Here is a 24,024-nt window from a genome sequence, read left to right on the forward strand (position 1 = left end):
TAGCTCGTTCACGTAGCGGTTTCGTTGTCCCACTGGCCTACTTACCGCTACGTATAATAGTAGTGGCGCATTCCGGGGCAGAGCCGTGGGTGTTTACGTGCGCAACCGATTTATTAGCGTAGATTGCCTGGCGATCGGAGTGTTATCGTCAGAGCACCTCGGACTAAATTTCAGTAAGCTTAAAAGTTTTGCCTGGCCAAAAGGCCGGCCAGTTGAAAATTCCAAACACTCAGTGACTCACGAGTATCAGTTCCAAAGTGAGCTATTCACGAGAAACATCTGCGTCAATTATACACACAAATATATTGGCACTGAGGCCCCGAAGGGCCCACAAAACGATGTTTTTGGACCAGTCCTCCCGCTTTCTATGCACAAGAATGACGCAAAATTTTCTGACCTTTCGTCAATCACATGATCAACGTTGTTTATTTATTTTGGTCATGGTGCTAAAAATAGAAATGACGCAATGGTGCAGGATTTCGCTGACTTCCAAACTTATGCAGCTATTTTGAAATGAAAGGCAAAGGAGCTATACGAAAGACAGGGACCTTAACAAGAATTGTTTTTTAAAAATCCCTTACGTGTTTTGGTAGGTTTTTCATAAGAAAGCATGCACAACATGTATTTCTGTACTTTTTTCCTATAGGCCTACGCTTTTTTTTCATATAATAAAAGGTGTCCCGTTAATAATGGCACAAATTGCTATCCCCCTCCCATCACTTCAGTGCCACCCCCCCTCTTGGCCGCTGGCCGAGAAACCCCCCCCCCCAATTTTACCCTCCCCAGGGCTCATAATTATTGCACAGTTTATGAGCTCTATGCAAGAGGTCCCTAATAAGTGAGGGTCAATATTTTTTTTAATAGGGGCTAGGTCTAGGCCTACTATGATGAGGTGAGGGGTCATAAAATTGTCAACACTAAGGGGTGGTGCAATAATTATGTGTACTCCTGGTGAATTATAGGGGGCAAAGATTTTTTGGCAGGTCAAAAGGGGGGGCAAAGATGTTTGGCAGGTCGAAAGGGGGGGGGTCAAGCGATTTTTGGCAGGTTGAAAGGGGGAAAGCGATTTTTGGCACAGATATTTTGGGCACTGTTTCTATATTACGCCCTAAAAAGGTGTAGGAAAATGTTAGTATGCAAAATTTGCTGCTTGCTGCGCTCGCAAATAATATGCTAAGACAATTTAAGGTTTTAAATTCTGGTTCTCAAAAATCTTGCATGTGTAAGAGGGGGGCAAAGATTTTTGGCACATCGAAAGGGGGGGCGGGGCAAAGGTTTTTGGCACGTCAAAAGGGGGGAGATTTTTGGCACGGCCAGAGGGGGGGGGGGCAAGCAATTTTGGCAGACCATTTTGAGAATTCACCACCGGGGTACACATAATTATTGCACCACCCCTAAATGTGGGGCTTCTTTTTACAAATTGAATATGGGGCAGCATGTGACATCTTCTGCCAAAGGTGGGCAAAAGGAGGGGGGAGGGGAGCAATATTTGGCAGGGCAAAGGGGAGGGGAGGGGCAGGCAATTTGTTACAGGTCAAAAGCCTCGGAGGGGGAGGAAGAGATTTTTGTCATGTGGCACACATTTAGGGTACCTTTTTAATTATGATGTTCTAAAAAGGCTCAGGAAGTTGGTACAAAAATGTTCTACTTGCTAGCTTGCATAATATAGGCTTATATACCATTTAGAGCAGGCAATTTTGAAATTTAGTGCCCACTGGGCATAGCCCCTAATATAATTTAAATGATGGACTGTGCAATGATCAGGGCCAGATTTACCATTGGGTCAGATGGGCCCGGGCCCAGGGCCCCCAAAAATTGCCCTGTGCATCTCACTTTTTACCTTTCTGAAAAAACACCTTGTTTGGATCAAAATAGGGTAAAATTGCACATTTTTCCACGCTTCACCTCCATTTTAGGGCAAAATAGTCTGAAATTGAAAATTCTAATGGTCCCACCGCACAGTAGATCTTATACCTAAACCAAAACGTGGCAATTGAGTGCACATGCCTTCTTCACGGTGAGTTGGGGCCTCCAAATTTTGGCCCGGCACAGGGCCCCAGAGAGCCCAGAGAGGGCAACATAACCAAACAGCTTGTCCTTTTTGGGGTGCCACAAATTGTTTACCCCCCTCAGCCTACCAAAAAAATCCTTGCCACTTTCTATCGAAAAACAAAATAATGTGCTGAAAATTGGTTCTCCCCTTTCAACCTGCCAAAACTTTCTTGCAACCCGTTGGCTTAAGAGTCCTTTGACAAAAAAGTATGAAATAAGGTTAACTTGCTGACCCTGTAATTAGTTTTTTAATCAGGAAATTCTGTGTCCCAAATAACTGGTTTACAGTCAAGAAAGTTGATAATTTACTTGCTTAGGGATTCAGAAGACAAGGCCAACAATTGCCATACATATTTTTCAGATCAATGCATTTGTTTAAGGTACTTTTTTGAAAGTCCATGTTCACAGATGACATCTCCTTGTCAATATCAAGTGCCCCTCCCCCAGGAATATGTTACACATTATGTGCTAAAATTCAAGACTAAATTTTAGTCTTGGAGAAAACTAGATACATGGAACAATCTTATGGACAGACTTCATTGGCATATAAGAGTATTGCTTTAACATGCTCCAAAGCTATCCTTAAGGCAATATTGGAAAGGAAGCAACACCGTAAAAAATCCCCCATAAAACACACAGAAAAAAAAAAATGAAGCTGTTAAAACACCAGTAATTGTAATAAATTGATAAACTTATATTTATTTCTGTAATCATCTCTTCCATGCATGATTTTCAAAAGCAGTACATTACACTGATTTGGTTGACAGCTAGCTTTAAGCTTGAACAAAACGTAAACACTATACTCCATCCGAGTCTGAAGCAAGAAGTAACACTATTACATTCTTATTTTGCAAAATTATCCTTTCTCTTAGCCGTACTAAATTACAAAGAGCCCCGAAAAACTAGTGTGGACATGTGCAGTCTTGCTGTGTTTCAATGCTGAGCTGGTAGGCCTATGAAATATTGTGAAAGGTAACAACATGCTCGGATGTCCAACTGCTATAAGATGACATATCTCTTATTAATGCCCATGAAATAGAGTGATAATAATAATCAATTATCTGTCAAAAATCAAACCAGACAATAAATTCTACAAAATCACATGTAAAATCAGAAATGTGATAAATCTGCAACTTTTAAAAGTCTTCAGAATATAGCATCTCAAAGAAAGTTTGTCTAACCCTACCACAAAGCTGCATTGTAAACACATTATTCTCCGAGCACTGCTAAAACCCAGTGAACACCCTTTTTCTTGGGTGGAGTGGTCACTGGGTTTAAGCGGGTCTTGGGAGTATAGCATGTATTGGCTATAGCCTGTTTAAAAGGCCCTGTGGCAGGGCTAAGTTTGTCACTTGTTAATAATCATTTCATTCATATTGACCTTTGACCCATTACATTAAATAGCCATTCTGACCAATCTGCACAGAACACATTACATATTTGCACTTGTTAATAACATAATGTAACACTTTTACTTCATACTTCAAATTAAGGGAGCTCTACATGATATAATGCTGGGTAATACAATAAATCATAAACATGTGTAAATGTGTATTAAAGTATATAGCAGTATTGTGATACAAAAGTTCATTATAGTTGCTTGTAAGAATAGAATAGAATAGAATAGAATAGAATAGAATAGAATAACATAGAATAGATTAGAGAAAAGAATAGAGAATAAAATAGAGAATAGAATAGAGAATAAAGTAGAATAGAGTAGAGCATCAGTAGACTCATGAGACCAGAATAGAAAAGAAAAGAATAGAATAGAATAGAATAAAATAGAATAGATTAGAGAAAAGAATAGAGAATAAAATAGAGAATAGAATAGAGAATAAAGTAGAATAGAGTAGAGCATCAGTAGACTCATGAGACCAGAATAGAAAAGAATAGAATAGAATAGAATATAAAGTAGAAGAGACTCGGTAGAGTATAAAATATAAGACACTATTATATTAGAATATAGCATGTAGATTAATAGTATTCTAGTGAGTAGAGTAGAGTAGAGTAGAGTAGACCAAAGCTCAAGTTATGTAATATGAAAATGGAAATAGAAAATATCTACTATAAATATCTACTACTTCCATGTTACCAAGAATTACTTGCATATATCATTACAGCACATTGGATACATTTTGTAATAGAGATTAAACAGAAACTATGGACAATACAATATGTATAAAAACAACACATTAACAACTTTTTCACATATTCAGTTGTTTTCACCAATGATTGTCCACTACATTTAATAAGTTGTAATATTGTGATATGAGGTCTTTATAACTGGGAACTACCATATACACTGACAGATTCAACAGAAACTAAACTTGTGGATTGTGGTAACTGCTATAACAATATGAAAGAGAGACCGGCCTTGTGTATTAGGGAAACTCTTCACAAAGTAGCACATTTGACACATGTAATGGATGTCATAGGTCCATCATCATCATCACCCCATCCACAAATGACTATTACACCTACTTGGGTTCTCCACTGTATTTACTCTTTAGCCTTGTTGTGTGCCAAAATTAAGCATTCTTTGTCAAAAAATCCCAAAATGTTGACAAACTGTCCAAGTGAGCATTGAATCTGCCATCCACATTGAATTTTCATCGTTGAACCCAAATCCAAACTCTTTTACCAATTGCCTTTACCAATGTTTTATCCGTAACCCCATCACCAGAAGACCAATTGTTTAATATTTCCAAAACCCCATGTCAAAAAACTTGATGCTATACAAATGATTCTACACGAATTTCATGCTATACGAATGAATGTAGATAATATCAAAATTGATAATATAACAATTACAAAACAAATAAAATATCATTAATAATAAAAATACTGATTTTATAAAATAATTTTGACACCACCATGCATATTCATGTTCGACCTTCAATTTACAATATACAATTGATATACTTTTTAAATAAAATCATTTATGGTTTTCATGATTAGAAGAGAGCAATTTTGATCATTCACTCACTCACATTAATTCTCAGTCAAAACTGCACAGATATAGTCATATTGTGCTGCAAAATATCAACTTATATTTCCCTACAAGTCATCAATGGTTTTGTTTACTAGAGATCTGGAATTGGACAGTTTAAGGCTAGAAATGTTTTTAAAGCACAACAATGTAAATTAAACACACACAAAATAAACAAACCAGAACCCCTGTTGTTTTATATGCACAGTATAAGTTGCATTACAACTGAGTAGTCTATTTATCAGGTCAAATGTCAAAAAGATAAAATCTTAATGCTGTTATCACACTATCAGTCATTCATTACAAACTTGTTTACTGACCACTTCAAATTGAATAGTAAACAGAACCAGTGATGATGTGCATCATACATTATATAGTACATAAATGTTTTTGTGTGTATTAACTCATAATATTCCAAACTAAACTAACCATAATTAAGCCACTTATTATTGTTCAAAATGAATTAATAGATTAACAGACTCTTTACATTTTTATTCTGATTATTCCAATGAATGGGAAAAAAGAAACTGCAAATTGGGACAAGGTAAAGCTCACATCAACATGGCTGTGAACAACATGCAATCACCATAAAGCAAAGTGGCAAGCTATATTTAAGAATCAAGTTTCAATAACCATGATAACTACCAATGTGGCTGTAGAACAAAAGTGGGTCTGAGGAATTCCAATTGTACGAAGAGTACAAGAATGGAGATTCACCACTGCGTGCATGAATGCAACCAGTTTAACTGTAAATTTTATACAGTATTCTTTGAGCACTTATGCTTGTGAATGCATCTTCTAATAAATGTTCAACTGTTTATGTATGAAATTATTGGACTGAAGTCAATGCATAAAATCTTCTGATATATTCTATGTGGAAAAGAATTTAAACATCTGGTAATATCCATGTAAATTAAAGGCCACCATCAGGACATACACATCAGGTGTTATGTGGATACGTCAATGTTTGATTACATGAGATTACATATCAATGTGTACAGTATATGAAAATATTGTATATACATGTATGCACCAATTCTACAGTTGAAAAAAACTAAAACAATACAAACACACAGTTTATCTCGAAAATTATTTTGACCAGAACAATGTTACTCATAATAATGTTACAATACAAATTTCGTTGTTGAATGTTTGAGCTGTGGTAACATTTGTATGTCTGCTTGATTCACTTTATATGCCTGCTTATTAACATAATAAAAATGCAAAATATTGTGACCTTTTGTTTGTACTCCAACTAATAAGAGCAAAATGTTTCAAGTCATGTGAGTTTCGCTTTGAGTTCATAATATGCAATATATGATGAATATTTTAAGATTATGTACATGACACATACATAATAAAATGTACGGCCCTATGACTACAGGTAAATTAGGTAATTCTTGGCGAAGTTTGAACACTCGGAACACTAGTGGTTCCATGATAAACACAAGCGCAAACACATTGCAAATACACTTAGTACACTACATGTATGCAACAAGTAAGTTTAAGCTTGGCTAAGAATAACTTAATTTACCTACAGTTTGCTTTGATAATGCCATCAGGTCAATCATATGCTGCTGATAGTGTTATCAACCTGAAATGTCACTCCTTTCCCTCAATAAGGAGCATATTGACTCCAAATTCATTCAACTTTCATCAATGTACATTTTACCTATGGGGATAAATTTATTACATACATGCATATAAATATTTGATTTCTATAAGACACAAAACTGGTGATATTGCTTCCAAATCTACAGTAAGGGCACTAATGGGATATGAGGGACGATACAAAGTGAATATATTCTTATGGACATTGTATATTTGTTACTTTTTGTTTGCACCTTTTAAATAGTTTTTAATTTAACTTCCACTTATGGAATTACTACAAAACTTTACAAAAGTTGGAGTCATCTAGAAAGGCAGTGATCACTAGAACTACTACAGTGTATGTACATTTGTTTTACTAAGCAAGTATAAGCATAGTGATGCATAGCAACTGTTGGCTTATGCATATTTCAGTGATTCAAGCAATGAATTCTATGTGTTGAGCCAAACATAACCTGGCAGCAATTTAGTAATAATATAGTACAATAATGAATGTGTTTAATCTTCCAATCAGCCAAAGGTGTCAATATTTTGTCACAACAGTGAAAACAGACAGTTGGTACCATTTATCTCATCCATTCGTCATATAATTTTCTCACTAACAAATGGGTAATATGTGAAATAAGCATCTTTGTTAGCTAATCATAATTATGTTATTGGCAGCTGCATATGTATAAAAAGTGACTAAGAAAGCTATTTAAGATATAGCAAAGTACTCAATGTATATTCAAAATAAATGTAATGTATTCTAATAAGATATGGATGATGCGGTTGTTAAAGGTACAACTCATCACTGAAAATCTGAAATTTATCATCTGATGACTTTTTTGTACATCTCAAATACACCATTCCCTGAAATGCTGTGTGCCAGAATTGAAACCAAGTCATCAATGCCAGTGTGTACTGAATATGCTTGAAACTGCTTTATTTCTTAGTATGCAAAGTAGCGTTGAGCTCAGTAACACCACCACCATTGTCTGATGACTTTGGTTTCAATTCTGCTGCAAGGGAATGGTCTATTAACAAAATGTCAGTTTTACAATAGAGGCTGTTGTTATGAAGCATCATTTCTACACTTTGTTTCAGATCAAGTTTGGTAGTGTTGTAGGTGCGTCTTTCGCTGGTCACATACTAATCACATGCTAATCACCCAAAGCATACACAAGTACAAGGGCTGTTTGATGGCAAGCTTGCTGCGCAACCGCGGACAATCACTGACATCACTACCAAACTCAAACAAAGTATAGACACTGACTGCATCTCACTGGTTTGAACCAGTAACACATACCTGGATCGGCATGGTCTCTGTAAATGAAAACAGATACAAATATGCATTTTGACATTTATGTGTTGTACTTGTATTATAAACGAATGATTCTACGACAGAACAGTATGTGACATCCTTTATACTCTTTTCACCCCTTTCCTCATTGCAGTGATGTCATGACAACAATACACTGGCCAAAATTTAATATAACATACTAAGGTTAGCACCAGACTCAGACTATTGTTTACACACAAAATGCATCAATGAGGGTTATCAAAGCCACAAATTTGTTAGCCCAATCGGGTGACTTTTGAAGGTTTTTAATTCCAAAACTCAGAAACTACTGGATGACTAAGAACATTCACTCACTTTTGAAGGTTTTCCCCACAACCTTTGACTGATACCTGTCCCACAGAAACCAATGGTTTAAAAAAAATTGACTTTTTCAACATTGGCCCGCGGCTTTTGGTAGTTTCCTGTACAATAGAAAACAAAGGTTGGCTCTCTGATGATATGACCTGCGATTTGGGCTTAACATTTTTGGCAAACCCTGTCATCAATGCATCAACCTCACTGCACAGAGGAAGGCAAAAGGGTGTACAAGACAACAAGTTGCTGTGTATCTACGTATGAATACATCCACTGTGGTCATTGGAAACATTTAGGTGATGCTGTCATGGCTGTGTAACTTCTAGTTATAGGCCTGATGAGCTGATTTACTTCATAGAGGCAGTGAGGGCCTGCACACGTTTTGTGTTGCAATCACGGCAGAGGATGTGATCATCCAACGGATAGCAGCCTCGTCCGTCAGCTTCTGATGACAGTTGAATATGGCAATCCTGTCAAAAGAAATCAAAGAGTATTTAATATATGATTCAAATTTCCTTGTAGTACATGGCATGACAAATTTAGCATTGGTATGCCTTGTAAATTTACTTTAGGCTTATGTTTTAGGATAAATGTCAGGATTAATATATACTCAAAGACAGATATAAACTGTTTCGCATCTGACATCACATGTCAATCAAACTCACCATAGCTCATGTTTGATTAGCATATCATTACCATGTTACTTTTGCAGTATCACCTTCCCTGGTTCAATATTTGAAATTTAGTACTAACAAGCTAAACCACACACACTGACGAAGAATATCCAATCATAGAGAGTTTGATTGACAGGTAATTGGAAGATGTGAAACAGTTTTTTAATTTATGTCTTAGAGCATGGACAATGTCTATACCTATTTACAGCCATACAAGTTGGATTGGGATGGTACCTGTTTGTTTGTTTTTATTCCTTCAGGGGAAGGCTTTATACAGGTATCTTTGGCCTTCCAGCCTTCTTCTCCATAAGATGTTTTTTTTAATGTAATTTAGTTGTTTTTGACTGATTTTGATGTATTTGCAAATTTAATATTTTGTGATTTTGATGTATCTTTGTATTTGATATGAAAATAAATGATGAAATGAGTGATAGATACATGTATGTATCATGTATGGGGCTTGAACCCATACATTTCTTTCAGATGACACGCTTTCTGTTTCATTTCCTTGCCTGTATTCCTTATCAATTGTTATCTCTCTTGGATTACTTTCCTTTATATCACTGTTTCCGCTTCCTTGCCATGTGAGATGATTGAACCTAAATCTAATGATATTGCTAACAATTTCCCCTTCCATTCCACCGGCCCATGCATACTGTATTCCTATAAAGCTCTCCTGACAGTGTCCCGTTAAACTTACCTCGCATTTATAGCATCCAGTATGGAAGCTTCTATCCAGTGCAACAATACGAACAGTTTCTTCCTTGCCAGGATCAGGCATAATGGGCTGTAGGCATACACTACAACGTGGTGCAAATTTCCTACAAATAACAATGAAAATGGTCAATTACATTGGTGTTATACCAAATGAAAGTTTACAATCTTTCCACATTTCATTTTGCAGAGTTAAAATAAAATGTCTTTTCTCGCCCATGTTTATCACAAGAGAAGTGGGAGAGTATTATTATTTTGAATCTTGTACATATGCAGGAGCACACCGCTAAATAAATCCACAAAAGTGAAAATGCTGGCAAGTCCCAGCTAAACATATAAATGTACTTTCTTGATGTTCTTTAATAACTTATTTACAAAGCGAAGCATGGTATAATTTAAATGACAGTGCTGACCTTGAACATCAATATTAGAATCAACAAACAATTTAATTTGACATTTATCAAGAAAATAGGTCGGTCCTCCAATTGCAAAATTGGTGCAATAATATTTGGAGGCATGCTAATGGGTTGTAAAGAGCAAGGGGTTCAAAAGAGGCTTTCAAAAGTAGCTATTTGACATGTATTTCAATGGAAAATGTTCCCTGAAGTGTATCTATTTGAGCTTTAGCATTAAAAAAAGCCTCAATACAGTTCTGCTGATAAGAGTACTGGTCTACAAACTGAAAGTTCAAGTTCAAATCTGAGTCAAATATCTTATTTGGATTTTTAATTTTTTTTTATTTATTGATTCCATGGCCAGGTTTTGAGAAAGAATATTTTGATGGTTCAGAGGGACAACAGACTCATATATGCACAGTATAATGTGCTATACAGAAACTCATGAATATAGGTCTCTTTGAGCTGCTGAGCCACTTCCTACATGATCAATCAAATATCCTGTTGTAATCTTTTGTTACTTCAATTAATCAGTCCTACAATTTGTTAGTGGCCACTTTACTAATCCATCTAATTCTATAAAAAAAAGAATCTCACTACCACCGGTACAATCAGGCGGCGGATGACATGATCGAGCCGGCAACTTGTGAAACCGCCCGGCCGTATGGCATTTTCCAATATAGTCGGTTAGTTTTGCGGGGTTCATTATCGAACCCCAACGGTTTTAGCTTATATTTATATTATTTATCAACATGGGCCTATTTGTTTGTGATATTTCAAGCGTTTTAAAATTTCAAAATAATCCCATTCAATTACACAGTTGACGATGAAAATTTACTGAATTTAGAGAATGCAATGCGGCCACCACCTGTGTACAATGTACAACTGGTATAAGCGATGTGTACAACTGGTGTACACTTACTTGTGGAAGTCTTCAATACAATGAATCTGATTGGTGGCATCCACTGTGAAGGGTACTCCATCCAAACTCTTCCCACAGACAACACAGGTAAAGCATTCTGGGTGATATGGTTTGCCAGTTGCACGAAGAATCTGCAAGCAAATTTAAAATACCAAATATTGGCGCTCACATATCACTATGCATACCCCCAACATTAAGAACTATACATTGACTGACCACAGTGTCATCATAAAAAGTAGAGAGATTGTCATCAACGGCACAGAAATTAATTGACTGAAAGATAGATACTGCTTCTATACAACATTGCTGAGTATTTGTGTTGATGTTGATGAATACAAGTATTTTCTCAGTTGAGGTATTTTTAATTGTTTAGTATTTATAAATGCAGTGTCTTTATTTATAGGTTAATGAATGCGTCTAATGCACATGTACTGAGATGTTGATGCGTCTAATGCACAAGCCCAGAAGTGGCAGTGCATTAGACACGGCAATATCTCAGTACAAGTGCATTATTTTGTACAATTTCTCGAGCAACAAGTAATGCGCATTTACTATTACCTATTTCATACACAAGAGGAAAAGCAGTGATTTTTGCTAATTTTATAACAAAATTGTTACTAAAAATGTTGGAAAATATGCATGAGCAAATATAAATGCATCAACCCGCAAGGAAAATTACTCAATCCTACGCGATGCGAACGTGTGCGAAAGCACTGCGCGCAGTATGCGCCCGTGCAATTATACAATATTAATGCACCCCGCATATTTTTCTAACGGCTTTTCTGATTGGCTATGTGGTTCTAGAGTGTATGAAATATTAATACAACCTCCTCATTTTTATTTAGCCAGTCCTTACCCTGTCTGTAATAGGCTTGGAGCATGTTGAACACTTCTCCAGAGAGTTCTGGAAAAATGAAAGAAAAGAATATAATAATGTAGGAACTTTAGCAAAACATTTGCTTATTGTAAGAAATACTACATTTTTAACGAAAGAATGCCAGTTCTAAAACATGTTTTTATAATAAAAATGATTATGAAAATAAGCACACTTTTTAATCTTTAGCATGAAAGGATCAGATATCTAGGCTGAAACCCAGGAGAGCACCACCTTGAAGCTTGACAATCATGCAGAAATCACACCATCCAGTGGGCTCCTATCTCATTGGTTGAATGAGTCTATAAGTCTGACCCTAGATTTTTTTTTTCTTGTCTTGCAGTATCTTTTTTCCCCTGTGTCGTACTTTAGCTCTTGTGATCTTGTACTTTGGGTTTGCAAACTGAAAAAAATCACTTTAAACTGTTTTGAGAAAAAACCCTCACTTTTCATTGTAGCACATACAAGTTATGAATAATGCAGCCATTAAAAATTTCTTCATAAACTCATGAATTGATGATAGGGATCTTGGAGGATACAGGTTAAATTTAGAGGCAACTAGTCAGTTTAAAGCCAAATGTACAATGTTATAATATGAAACTGGTTAAGTTTTTTCAAAATGCAATGTTTACACATGTCCCAACTTACACCTAAATGGAATCAACCAAATTTGTTTTGTTTGTCAGACCACATAGCAATTTTGACATGTCACAATTCACACATTAAGTCCCCCATAGAACTTCATATTAAATGACCAAAATAACCAGCGAGGTTTCTTTCACTTTACTTTGTTACTTTGGCTTAAAATTAACAGAAGCCTTTCCTGACAGTTATTACAAATATTATTGCAGCATTTTGAGTAAAAACAAAATAAAAATTTGATAGAAATTGACTTAAATTTTCCTAAACAAGTAACACAAATACCCACCACATAACAGTTTTCACAGTAGGATTTATTCTCCAATGAATAGAAGGGTTGTCCACGTAGTTTTGTGTGGCATGTGTCGCATGTGAAACAGTCAATGTGGTAGACTTGCTCCATAGCTGTGCATCCTTTGTTCTCACCAATCACTTTATTTCCACAACGAGCACACATACCTGGGGAAAATATTATACAAAAGAGTGTTTGTTACATACAAATGTATAAAAAACAAGAGTTTACACAGGCAAAATATTGTACTTGAATAATTTTACTTGTGCTTTATGTATGTTTGAAGATCGGTAACATGTTTACACTACAAAAAGAAAAAATCTTGATGAAATGATGACATTTTAATTTATTTGAAATAAATGCACCCCCTATGGAAGACATGACCTTAATCTCCCACACGGGGGTGTATATTTCAAATGAAGTCATCCATTTGAAATTCACACTTCCTGTGTGGAAGATTAAGGTTGTGTCTATCATTGGGGGGGGTATGGATTTCAACTGGAATAAACTTTATTCATACATACAGGATATTGCATATCCCTTATTTCTTGACTGTATTGATATAGTGCTCTCACAATTACATCCAGTAACTGACCAACACCAACAGACCAACACAAATTTTCAATGCACACATTTATTCATCCTTCCCATTACTTTTTTTCTTTTTTCTTACCAAAGAATTCCCCTTCTTCTTGGCCCAATCCTGAATCCATATTTTGCACAAGGAGACTGGTAAGTGCATCAATCTCCGCCTCGGTACCTGACTTATCTGGTGCCATGATAGGTTGATCAGTAGGCTTTGGTACATAGTACTCTGGTGTTCTTGCTGTAGCAGGCTTTGATACTGGTTTTGGAGCTGCTTGTGCCCCATTCATTTTGACTCCTCCACTTGGTTTTTGCTGATAGCTGGGCTGCTTATATGCCTGTACTGGTGGACGTGGTTCGTTGTATGGGTTCAGTGGAGGTGGAGGGGGTAGTGGATCATTAGATACACCGTATGGGCTTCCGTGAGTTAGTTCTGGGGGTGGGGGAGGCAGGGGATCATCAGCTGGCATATGATAAGCGCCTCCTGTTGGTGGAGGTGGTGGCGGCAGGTCATCAGCATATGATACTGGTGCATAAGTTGGCAGACCTATGAGTAAGAGAATTTGAAAACAAAACAATGTTATCACCATGAAGTTTGAAAAGGATCTTTCCTATTCATTAACATTATAACAAGTTTCAACAAAATTATTTTGGTTATTTACAAAGATAATGACAATTAACACAAATAAAACACATTTTAGTAGTAGAAAGTAGAAAGTAGAAAATAGAAAATACACATATAGGACTATGGATGAAGGAAATGTTGATGGGTCAACTCATGCCAAACTAAAGAACTAACAACATAAGGAAACCATGCGCAATGGGAACAAATGCACTTGTGGTATCAATTAAAAGAAACGTACGCATGTAGTAAATGAAAAAGACAACTTGGGAAAAAATTGTTTACATAATATGTATTTACTTGAATTCTGAATTGACATCAAGAAAGACTGACAGAACACAGATATGGTACAAATGAAATGAATCCTTACAACCAGGCCTGTCAAAAATGGGGAACTCAGGAACCTCATTCCTGGGGAAAATGCCATTTGAAGGGAAATTTTAAGGTTTGAATTGAAAATAGAGAAATACATATATCAAATTGAAGGGAAGTCATGTCTATTTGGAGGGACATTTTGAGATTATATTTTCCCTCAAAATTCACATTTTTTCCAGCTCTGATTTGATTTCAAATACGTATTATGACTGTTCTAAAATATGACACAGGAGGACAACACATGAGTAACATATACTTTACATAATGATATGGGTCTGTTAAAAGGGGTAAAAATAAAAGTGCCCCTGGATGTTTCAGAGTACCAGTATCAAACAACTCAGATTTTTGTGTGTGTGTGGTGGTACTGAATTAGTTAGATTGACAAGTAACAATCTGATCCGATTCCATTCAAATAATACCATTTCCTAGGATGCAATAAATTTGATGAAATGATAAAGTACATATTTCTTGTAGCCAATATGAATATCACCTTAAATTCGACAAAAGTTGTTCCAGGTAGTCATTAGAAGTCAACTTTTGAAGTCAAGTTCAAAACATGTCGAGATTTAAACCCCAACTATATTTTTACTTGGTCCAAATCATTCATGCAATAACAAAATGATTAACAAAAATTAATCAATCAATCATAGATCAATCAATCAAACATTCAATCTACCAGGTTTAAGCCTTAAAACCTCCCTATATCTACACAACTAAGAACTTTCATTACATAGCTACAAATTGCTCGCTTAAACAACACTTCCTAATCAATGCAAGACATATTAAGATCACAGCTCCAAATCAATTGTAATAATTTGATGGTTTTTCAGCATGTTATATTATCAAACTCTACACAGTCCATTAGTTCTAATATATTCTGTGTACACGCTACTGTATAAAAACACACACATGAATAATAATAGTCATGCATGACACATTTGTCTTGCAATAATATTGGTATTTTTATAACTTGAAACATGCAAAATCAAAATGAATGCAATGTAAAATGCATGTAATTACCTGTGCACAGGAAAATCCCCTCACCCTCTTGCTCAAAAACACAACAATACCAAACAGACAAAATAGCAGACAATATCCTCAAAATCAGAGAAATATTGTTGTACAATAGTTTACAATCTATCTGAAGTTCACTTTTTCCCCAATATAATCTTTTTTGGAAGGTCTCACAGGATACAACCTTATGACTGTTTTCCTGTGCACAATTCACAATCATTACTGAGAATTCACTTGGGAAAAACAATAAAATACAAAACACCCCCTCTTGTATGACCCCCCAATGTGTGGAGTGTGTATGACCTTTCTCTAACCGTGGAGTTATTATACACACACACCCCCACATCTAACTGTGGAGGTCTTCTTATCACAAAATGAGGGGTGTTATACTCCCCTCTATATGGCTCAAAGACACTTGTTAATGTTTTTGAAGTGGAGCGCCATAGTTGTGATGAGGCTCTACAGTTGATATATTTATTTTACACCGTGATGCGGCTACAAAGACAAACAAACACCCACACACACCCCACATATCGGTACCAACACACCCCAACACACACGCCCCCACCCCCATACCCGAATACTCACTCACTCATATACTCATCACTTGATCACAGTGACCATGGTCACACTTGTCTCTCTATCACCCCCACACAACACACAACTTATGTCTCTTATTCTCTCTCACTTCCACTCTCTCTTTCCCCCTTCTGTCATTTCCTATGCACAATCTTTACTAAAACTTCTTTGGGAAAACATTGTTTTAACTTTTTTTCCTATTCTATTAAATTGATGCCACTGCTGTAGAATTTTCAATTATTTAATTGAATTACTGATTTACAAATAAAATTTATGAAGTATCTTCATCATATAGAATTGAAGATTCATACGTAGTTTGATCTCCAATAATGACATAACAATTCCATTTTATCTCCTTTCTTGTTCTATTAAAAACAGAAATTGTAGTGTACAACAGACGTATGTGTCAAAATGATCACAATGAAGTCAAACAACTATGCATCTACACACTAGAACTTAAGTTAGTACAAAGAAATGTATGAGGACTATGTCTGAATATACTCTCAACAAATTATGCAAAATGCAGAAATTTGATTGTAAGGCCAAGTAAAAAACATACCAGTTGATTAACCGCCAATCTCCCACCCATTTCCTTTTTTAGGGATTCCCAATTTCTTTTGTTATTTTCTTTATTTCAGGCATAATGTTTAAATTGTAAAATTGTTTCATTTAAGTTATCATATGTATGGTATTGGCCATTTTGCACAGCTAGCAGGTCGATTTTTGGATTTTATCGCGAAATGTATCTTTCAAGTGTATATGTTCAGAAAATCCACTTCAAATTCCCCAAAATATAATTTTTTTAAATTATACTTAAAAGTTGTTAAAAATGATGACGAACTAATAAGTAGGCATGTTGGCATGCATAACTTAATCTTTAGGCTCTGTTTTCTCAATACGTGGTATATATTGATAGGACACAAGTGTGTTTGATCTTTGGTTAATCATATATTGGCATTAGATTTGCTTCTGTCCAATAAGCATTCTAAAACAGGTTAATCAACCTTTGAGAACCATCAAATAACAATATTTTACAAGTGCCTCCTTCTCTTCAAGTTACACAACCGATCTAGCGACATAATGGGTGATTTTGCATTTAAAAAAAAATAACAATAAGTAAAAAGGCTGCCTCCACTTTTTGAAAAAAAAAAGTCTGGGCAATCAACTGGCATTTTCATTTACTTGGCCCAATTGAAACACAAATAAGATGAAATTAGTGTGAAAATTAAAAAAAAATATTACATTGAGTAAATGTTGTGAAAAATGCAAGAAAGATGGAAAAACAAACTGTTACCACAATTCAAGTCACAAGCAATGAATACTGCATGGTTTCAATCAATATGAAAATGAATTCCTTTAAATGGATGAATAGAATTGACATCGAACAACAACATAACCGTGCAGTCGTGCTACTCAATACTAAACATACAACTTGTAACACACAATGCAGGAGGGGCTACACTACCTGTTGTAAACTCTTGGTGGCGTGTTGATGTCTTTGGGGGAGGTATAGGTGGTGCACCTAGAGAAAATAGGAATACACATGCAAACAAAAGAAGGAACATGGATCAGACAAAAAATAAGCAAGCAATATGAGAGAAGGGAAAAAACACAATCAATGGCAGATGCTTTTTAAATGATAATACAATCATGTTTCCATTCACTTGCTAAATAAATCATGGAATGGTGACCAATTAATGTGATTTTGAACAAAGATCATTATCTGTTTATCAGTTTTTAGAGGATAAGGTGTCCTTCATATGAATACCTGAGTGGAAGAAGGGCCCAACTCCATCAAAACTGTTGAGATATTAAGAAAAAACTTAATATTTGGAAAAGTTTTATAGACAGAATGTTTTCATCTTCAGGGAAGTTCAGGGGACCTTTAATACATGAACATACAATATCATATGCATTCGAAATTATATATTATGTTTCCATGGCAACAGGCCTTAATACGAGCTGGAGTTGGGCCCTTCTTCCACTAATATACTGCAAGTGCTAGTTGCGAAAGCCGATGTGTTATAAATAGCTGCAGAAATTTGGTAATTATCCATTAATTGCTCAAGTAGAAGCATGTAATATGTTAGCAAGAAAGTTTTTTGTAGTGAAAAGCAGATTTCATGGATGAACAAAATTCCTCTTTAACCATTTGTGGAAGGGCCCAACTCCATGGAATTGGGCCTTTCTTCCATGAAAACCATGATTAAGTGTACATGGTCATGGAAGACTATTTAGTGTGTGGATTTTGGCTCATTTTTCACACACAAGGAAGAACAGTCTGCTGGCAATAAAATGCTGGGTCTAACTCATTTTTGTAAAAAATTGGAGTTGGGCCCTTCTTCCACTCAGGTATTCATATCAAAATGGCTTTTTAGTGATCAATTAAAAAAATACACAATGGTTTTTTTTTCTGCTTCATTGAGCATTCACTTTTACCCCCGTACAGCACACTTTCATCTTTTAAAAGCCATAAATACATGTACAAAATTGTTCTCTACAGACAACAAATTTGGCTGATTCCAATGTATAAGTTGGGACAAAAAAAGTAAGTTTGAAAACAAATGACCAATTCATTTAAAATGATTTTACAAGTTCATTATGAATTTAACTGAAATCATAAAACTTTCAATACACAGCAAAAGTTTTAGAATACTCAAAATGGCTCGAGATGTATATTATATAGGCCTATACTATTACTCTATCTAAACATATTTTTATGGTGCTTTGGATGTACACACCAAATGCCGATCAAATTTCTGTTTGCATGTTATGCGTTAGTCACTCAAGCAAGACTTCATTCTGAGAAGACATTGTTGACAGACGCTAGGGAGTCCTCCTTTATTATGGCACCTCCGTTCAGACCCAATTAATATGATATATCAGAGACCGATAAATTGAGATGGGTAATCTAGTCCATGCCAAATTGTGATGCTGTATGCACACTATTGGAAAGCAAAGCAAGACCAACTAAGATTCAGAATGTGGATGAGTGATGAAGTTTGAGTCAATACTCGTATCGAATTCTTCAAAATATAAAATCTCTTCTTTTTCAACAAAAACATGCCAAAATCAGTCCTATTTGTCTCTAATAAATCACAATTTATGTGAAATTGCTGACAAAAATGGTAAATGAATGCATAGAGTGTTTAACATAGAAGCTTCATATGCAGTATGCAGTATTGAAGACCATCTAAAACAAAAGTTCCTAAAATTTAATTATTTCAGCTTCAATACCATATACTACATAGGTCAACCATACTTAGGTACAGCTCTGTGCATTCATTTCATACTATGGTATACTTATCACACCAAGAGGCAAATTAATAATTCTTATGAAAAAAATGTTAAGTGTCAAATTAACATGAAGTATAGGTCAAAATTAATGAACTTGGCTACCCCCAAGTCAGAAAGGTCATCATGTTTTAAAGCTTCTAGTTGCCATGACAATGACACGATTAGGGAGAGGACCTCTTACCATTTAAGGAATGCCTGCTATGCCTCTCATTCTCAAGTTCATGGTGCAGTCAATGCTAGTATTAATGCACTCACAGATAGGTAAAGCTTTCTAATTACTATCATTATACCCAAGTATAAAAGTGTGAAGCTGGTTAGATGATAGTCTTTTGGTATTAGCATGTATCAGGGATATGAGCCTGGTATCATGAAGTACAGCGAGGACAGACCAATGTATAATGTGATCAGCAGAACATATGGAAAAGATGACGACAGATAGATATATGATGGCCAGGACAGGCAGATGAGCGGTTTAGCTTTCTTCTTGCAAATGTCACTGTCGCCGGCCGGCTTGTATTTTATATGGCAAGCCATTATAAATTTGAATTTGGCTTGTATTTTATATGGCAAGCCATTATAGATTTGAATTTGGCTTGTATTTTATATGGCAAGCCATTATAAATTTGAATTTGGCTTTTATTTTATATGGCAAGCCATTATAGATTTGAATTTGTTTTAATGAAATGTAATTCTCTTTATTACACCCTTTTTTATGGAGTGCAACATGCAAATCATAAATTATATACCATCAGTGATCGCTGAACATCTAAGGCCTAAACCTTGCATTGAATATATGGTACTAGCCTGATTCGAACTATTAGATGTCATACCCCATGGTTCATCAAGTAACATTTCAACGATAATAAGGGTAATAGCTGGAGCTTTATTTTTGTTTGTTTGCACTGGTCACAAAGTTATGAAGTATGAGGGTCATCCAATAAACGCTTCCGCTCTTAAACTGTAAATGCAATCTTCATCAAAAGTGGCACGTTATACATTGGAATATCACCTTCTGAGGGAAAATGTGTACTGATTTTGTAGGTGATCTCAGAACTGAAGATTTGATACACTGCAAATGATAAAAATATATTAAAATATTTAAAAATGAAAATATGTGTGTATCCCTCCTATGAGATCAGCTTGATATGAAGAGTTATGATTATACTAACAGATTATAACTGAAATAACATCAAATAAACAGTGGCATAGATTTCTTTTTGACAATGGGGGATGGGGTTGGAAAACATTTCTTGAAAGTATAGTGAATCAAGCACCTTCAGGCGACAGAATAAGTTAATGGTACAAATGCGTTCGAAGCACGCAAACAATTTTGCCATATTGAAGCTAAATGGATAAAATATGGTGCAAATGTAATGTGTGCGAAGCGGGTAAAAATGTGCACTTTTGGGGCTAAAATGGGCAAATGAGGTTAATTTGGTCAGAAACACACATACAGGTGTCCACATTGGGGGGATGATTGTATGGACCATCCCCTCCCCGGCAAAATATTGGGGATTTATCCCCGATCTACGCCTATGAATATAAAACCAACCCAAGAGATTACCAGTAAAAAATACACCAGCATCCAATTTTTACATAACGTCCGAGGGTCTTTCAGAGCATCTAGGAATCTGCTCGGGTCCATCTGTATGACACAACTTTTAAGTTTAATGTCTTCAAGCTGAAAGTTAAATATAAAGACACCCAACCACATTTCTCACTTGCTATTTTGATATTACTATCAGTGAAGTTCAAATACCAAGTGCCATATATCTCTGGAAAGTTGCTTCCATTTAATAGCCATTTCTTTGAATACAGACAATTTCTGCATAACGCCTGGGAATTTTTATGGAAGATTAAATTTGATTACAATCCTTTTACCTGAGCTAAAAAAGCAGTGGTTTTTGTTAAAGTAGACTTTTGTCATTTTACATAATTTCCAATGGTTTGTTTACGTACATGACCTACATGTATGCTTCAATTGAAACCATTTTAAATGACCAAATGGGTACTTTATGATCACTTCAATTTGGTTTCTTTATGTCCTCTATGTAGATATCTGTACACATTTTCATTTTTGATGTACTAAATCCCAATTTCCATTTTTCCTTTGCCTACAATGCATGAAAAATTATTTTAAAAAATCATACTATAAGGTAAATAAGACCCATAAGAACTTCTGGCTTCTGGAATGACCCTCGTATATACAGAGAAGAAAAAAGTAAAACAAGGGTTTTTGCAATTCTCCCATTTTTCAAGCGTTGTAACGAAATACATATACATTGTAGCGTGCTAGCTTTATGTTCCCAATTTGAAATTTCAATAAATCGGCTTCAATACCCAAAACTATATTCAACCCATGGGCGTTAATCCGGGGTTGGGACAGGGGTATGTGCCCCCACCTTTCAGCAAAGTTACCCATTCTTTGTTATTTTCAGCTGCTTTTTGACAATTTTGGCTGACTGTCCCCCCACCTATTTCAAGCCGGATTAGCACTTACAATTCAACATACATCCAAATTTAAATGAAGTATGTAGGCCTATAATCTTGATACTCAGCCAAAACAGAAAACCATACTCCCAATTTCCAAAAATATTGATCCAAACCCCACCAAAAGGTACTATATAATTTCTTTGAGGGTACTATATCATGGCCAAACAAATATTTATTGTCGCCACCAAATTTGAGCAACTGCCATAATTTTATCTTCATTGTTTTGTTTTTAACTTTTATTCAATTCTTGGTAAACTTGAATAAACAATTCCTGTTATTAATGATGAAGTAATCAAATAAAGTGTTGGAAGTTTTAGTTCTTGCTTTAAATTTTCATACCACAAAAATAAACTCACGTACAATGCAATAATAAATCCCCTAGAGTGTGCATTCCAACTCTGTCAGAAATGTCTACAAAATTATGTTTGGATGACACATTTTGGTATGGTTTTATTTCCATCTATCAAATTTAAAAACATGGTGTGATCATATTTTTAACTTGTTGGCATGATGCCGAAGGCATGCAAGCGCTATCTTCACTCCCACTCACAACTATCAAAGTTGAGGGAACAGATTCCAGTGTAATGGTATCACACGTGCATAGGTTCTGGGATCATATTTTTGCCCACACAACCACCAAATTCAAGGGAACAGATTCCAATCTATATTGTCAGCGATATTGAGAGTTGATTGCATGGAATAAAATTTTATGTCCAATTATTTAACCTTGCGTAAGTAACCAGGCCAGTAGTCTACCAAACCAAGGTTTTAATGAATTCAAATGCTGCTATAAACCTTCATTCACAAATTCAACATTGTCAAAAATAATAGCGAAGTATGAGATCTAACCCAGTTCTAATTAAAGTAGAAACAATTCCAACTGCAATCAACTTCCTCTAAATTCCACCAACTGATTGCTCTTGAAAACTTCCATCACATCTTTACTTCCATTACTTTGACCAATGAATACACTTTTTAAGTGTCTAATTAGTAAAAATGTTGCATACTGCTTTGCTGTTTTCCATTTCTTCAAGACATTCATTTTGTTGCCTTGCCAATATCTAAAGCCCCTAATTATCGTAACCTAGAAATCTTGCTATTTTCTTGGAATGGTAACGTCTGGGGGTAAAGTTCGCTGGTCTTTTAATGGTCCTATTACCATTTTAAAGTGTTTTTTCCCCAATTGGATTTCATGCTTTACATATTAATATTGCAATATGTCATATGCCTACAGCTATTTAGGTGGGTGATTTTAGGTCATCATGGGTCATCAGGATACAGATGCAGCCTGTCAAATGTTGTAAGTCTAAATGACATCATAGTTTTGAACACTACCAAATATAATCAGTATTAATCACCTGATAACCACAAGTTAATCCCAACAATTGAGGTACTGAATAAATTGCTTCCTTTAGTATACTGAAACAAATGATGTAGCATTTCCCCTTTCATTTCATGAGGAAGTTGTTGGTCTAATTTAGTGTTGCCTGATTGGTTTAACCCACCTGTCAAAAACATGGAATGCTGCTTTAGTTGGCAGCCATTCATTCTGTTTGCAATGGAAAACTTTATACCATATACTCCTAAATGGATCATAGTTTTTGCCCCAAATTAGTTTCTAAAGACCATGGTTTTGCTGCAAAACAATTGTATGCTACATAGTACATACATGCCCCTTCTAAAATTAAACATGTGTACTGTGTGACCCATGGCACTAATTAACTTCTCTAAGGCCCTTCACAATTGATTCTTAGTTTCCTGTTTCATGGTTGAAAACAAGGGATGAGGCGACTTTTAATTATTAATTATTAATTATCTATTATTTTCTTTATTTTAAAACATGTGGTCGCAACCTACATCAACCTGTTTTGACTAGGACCATGCATTTAATTATTTTACAACTATGTTTGATTTTATAAATAAGTAATGGTAGAGTTAAATGTTCTTTGTTTATTCATCATTATAGTTGATATGAGCAAAGTCAGAAAGAGCAAAGGAAGTCATTTAAAGTTATTTTAAAAGAGAAAATCCAAAATAAAAATAAAATAATTAAATATTTTGCAATTCTCAACTTTGGACGCGGGCGGGAAACAGGAAACTAAGAATTAATTGTAAAGGGCCTAACCCTGAATTCTAAGCACTGCCAAAATGTAATAATTTCAACTGTAATAATTTCAACTATGATGGTGGGGGGGGGGGAGTAAAGCTGTGAGGGCATTATAAAATGGACTAAACTTACATACACAAAAGGAAATTATTAATTA

At 35.3% G+C, this 24,024-nt stretch overlaps 1 protein-coding gene across 5 annotated transcripts in view; it reads right to left on the bottom strand.

The window, feature by feature from the left end:
• Nucleotides 1-6,395: 6,395 nt before the first annotated feature.
• LOC140156012 (lipoma-preferred partner homolog) overlaps nucleotides 6,396-24,024 on the bottom strand; it is a 46,823-nt gene continuing 29,194 nt past the window's right edge. For 3 of the 5 annotated variants that reach the window (XM_072179120.1, XM_072179093.1, XM_072179103.1), the window contains 7 exons: nucleotides 17,436-17,492; nucleotides 13,469-13,927; nucleotides 12,793-12,962; nucleotides 11,847-11,894; nucleotides 10,991-11,121; nucleotides 9,660-9,780; nucleotides 6,396-8,755 (listed from right to left, as the gene is read on the bottom strand). In XM_072179120.1, coding sequence (XP_072035221.1) covers nucleotides 8,633-8,755; nucleotides 9,660-9,780; nucleotides 10,991-11,121; nucleotides 11,847-11,894; nucleotides 12,793-12,962; nucleotides 13,469-13,927; nucleotides 17,436-17,492 — 1,109 coding nt within the window. In that variant the 3' untranslated portion in view covers nucleotides 6,396-8,632. The remainder of the gene's footprint in view (nucleotides 8,756-9,659; nucleotides 9,781-10,990; nucleotides 11,122-11,846; nucleotides 11,895-12,792; nucleotides 12,963-13,468; nucleotides 13,928-17,435; nucleotides 17,493-24,024) is intronic. The other 2 variants (XM_072179131.1, XM_072179113.1) reach the window with 1 other exon arrangement.

This window comes from Amphiura filiformis, chromosome 1, assembly GCF_039555335.1.
Source record: "Amphiura filiformis chromosome 1, Afil_fr2py, whole genome shotgun sequence".
NCBI lineage: Eukaryota > Metazoa > Echinodermata > Ophiuroidea > Amphilepidida > Amphiuridae > Amphiura > Amphiura filiformis.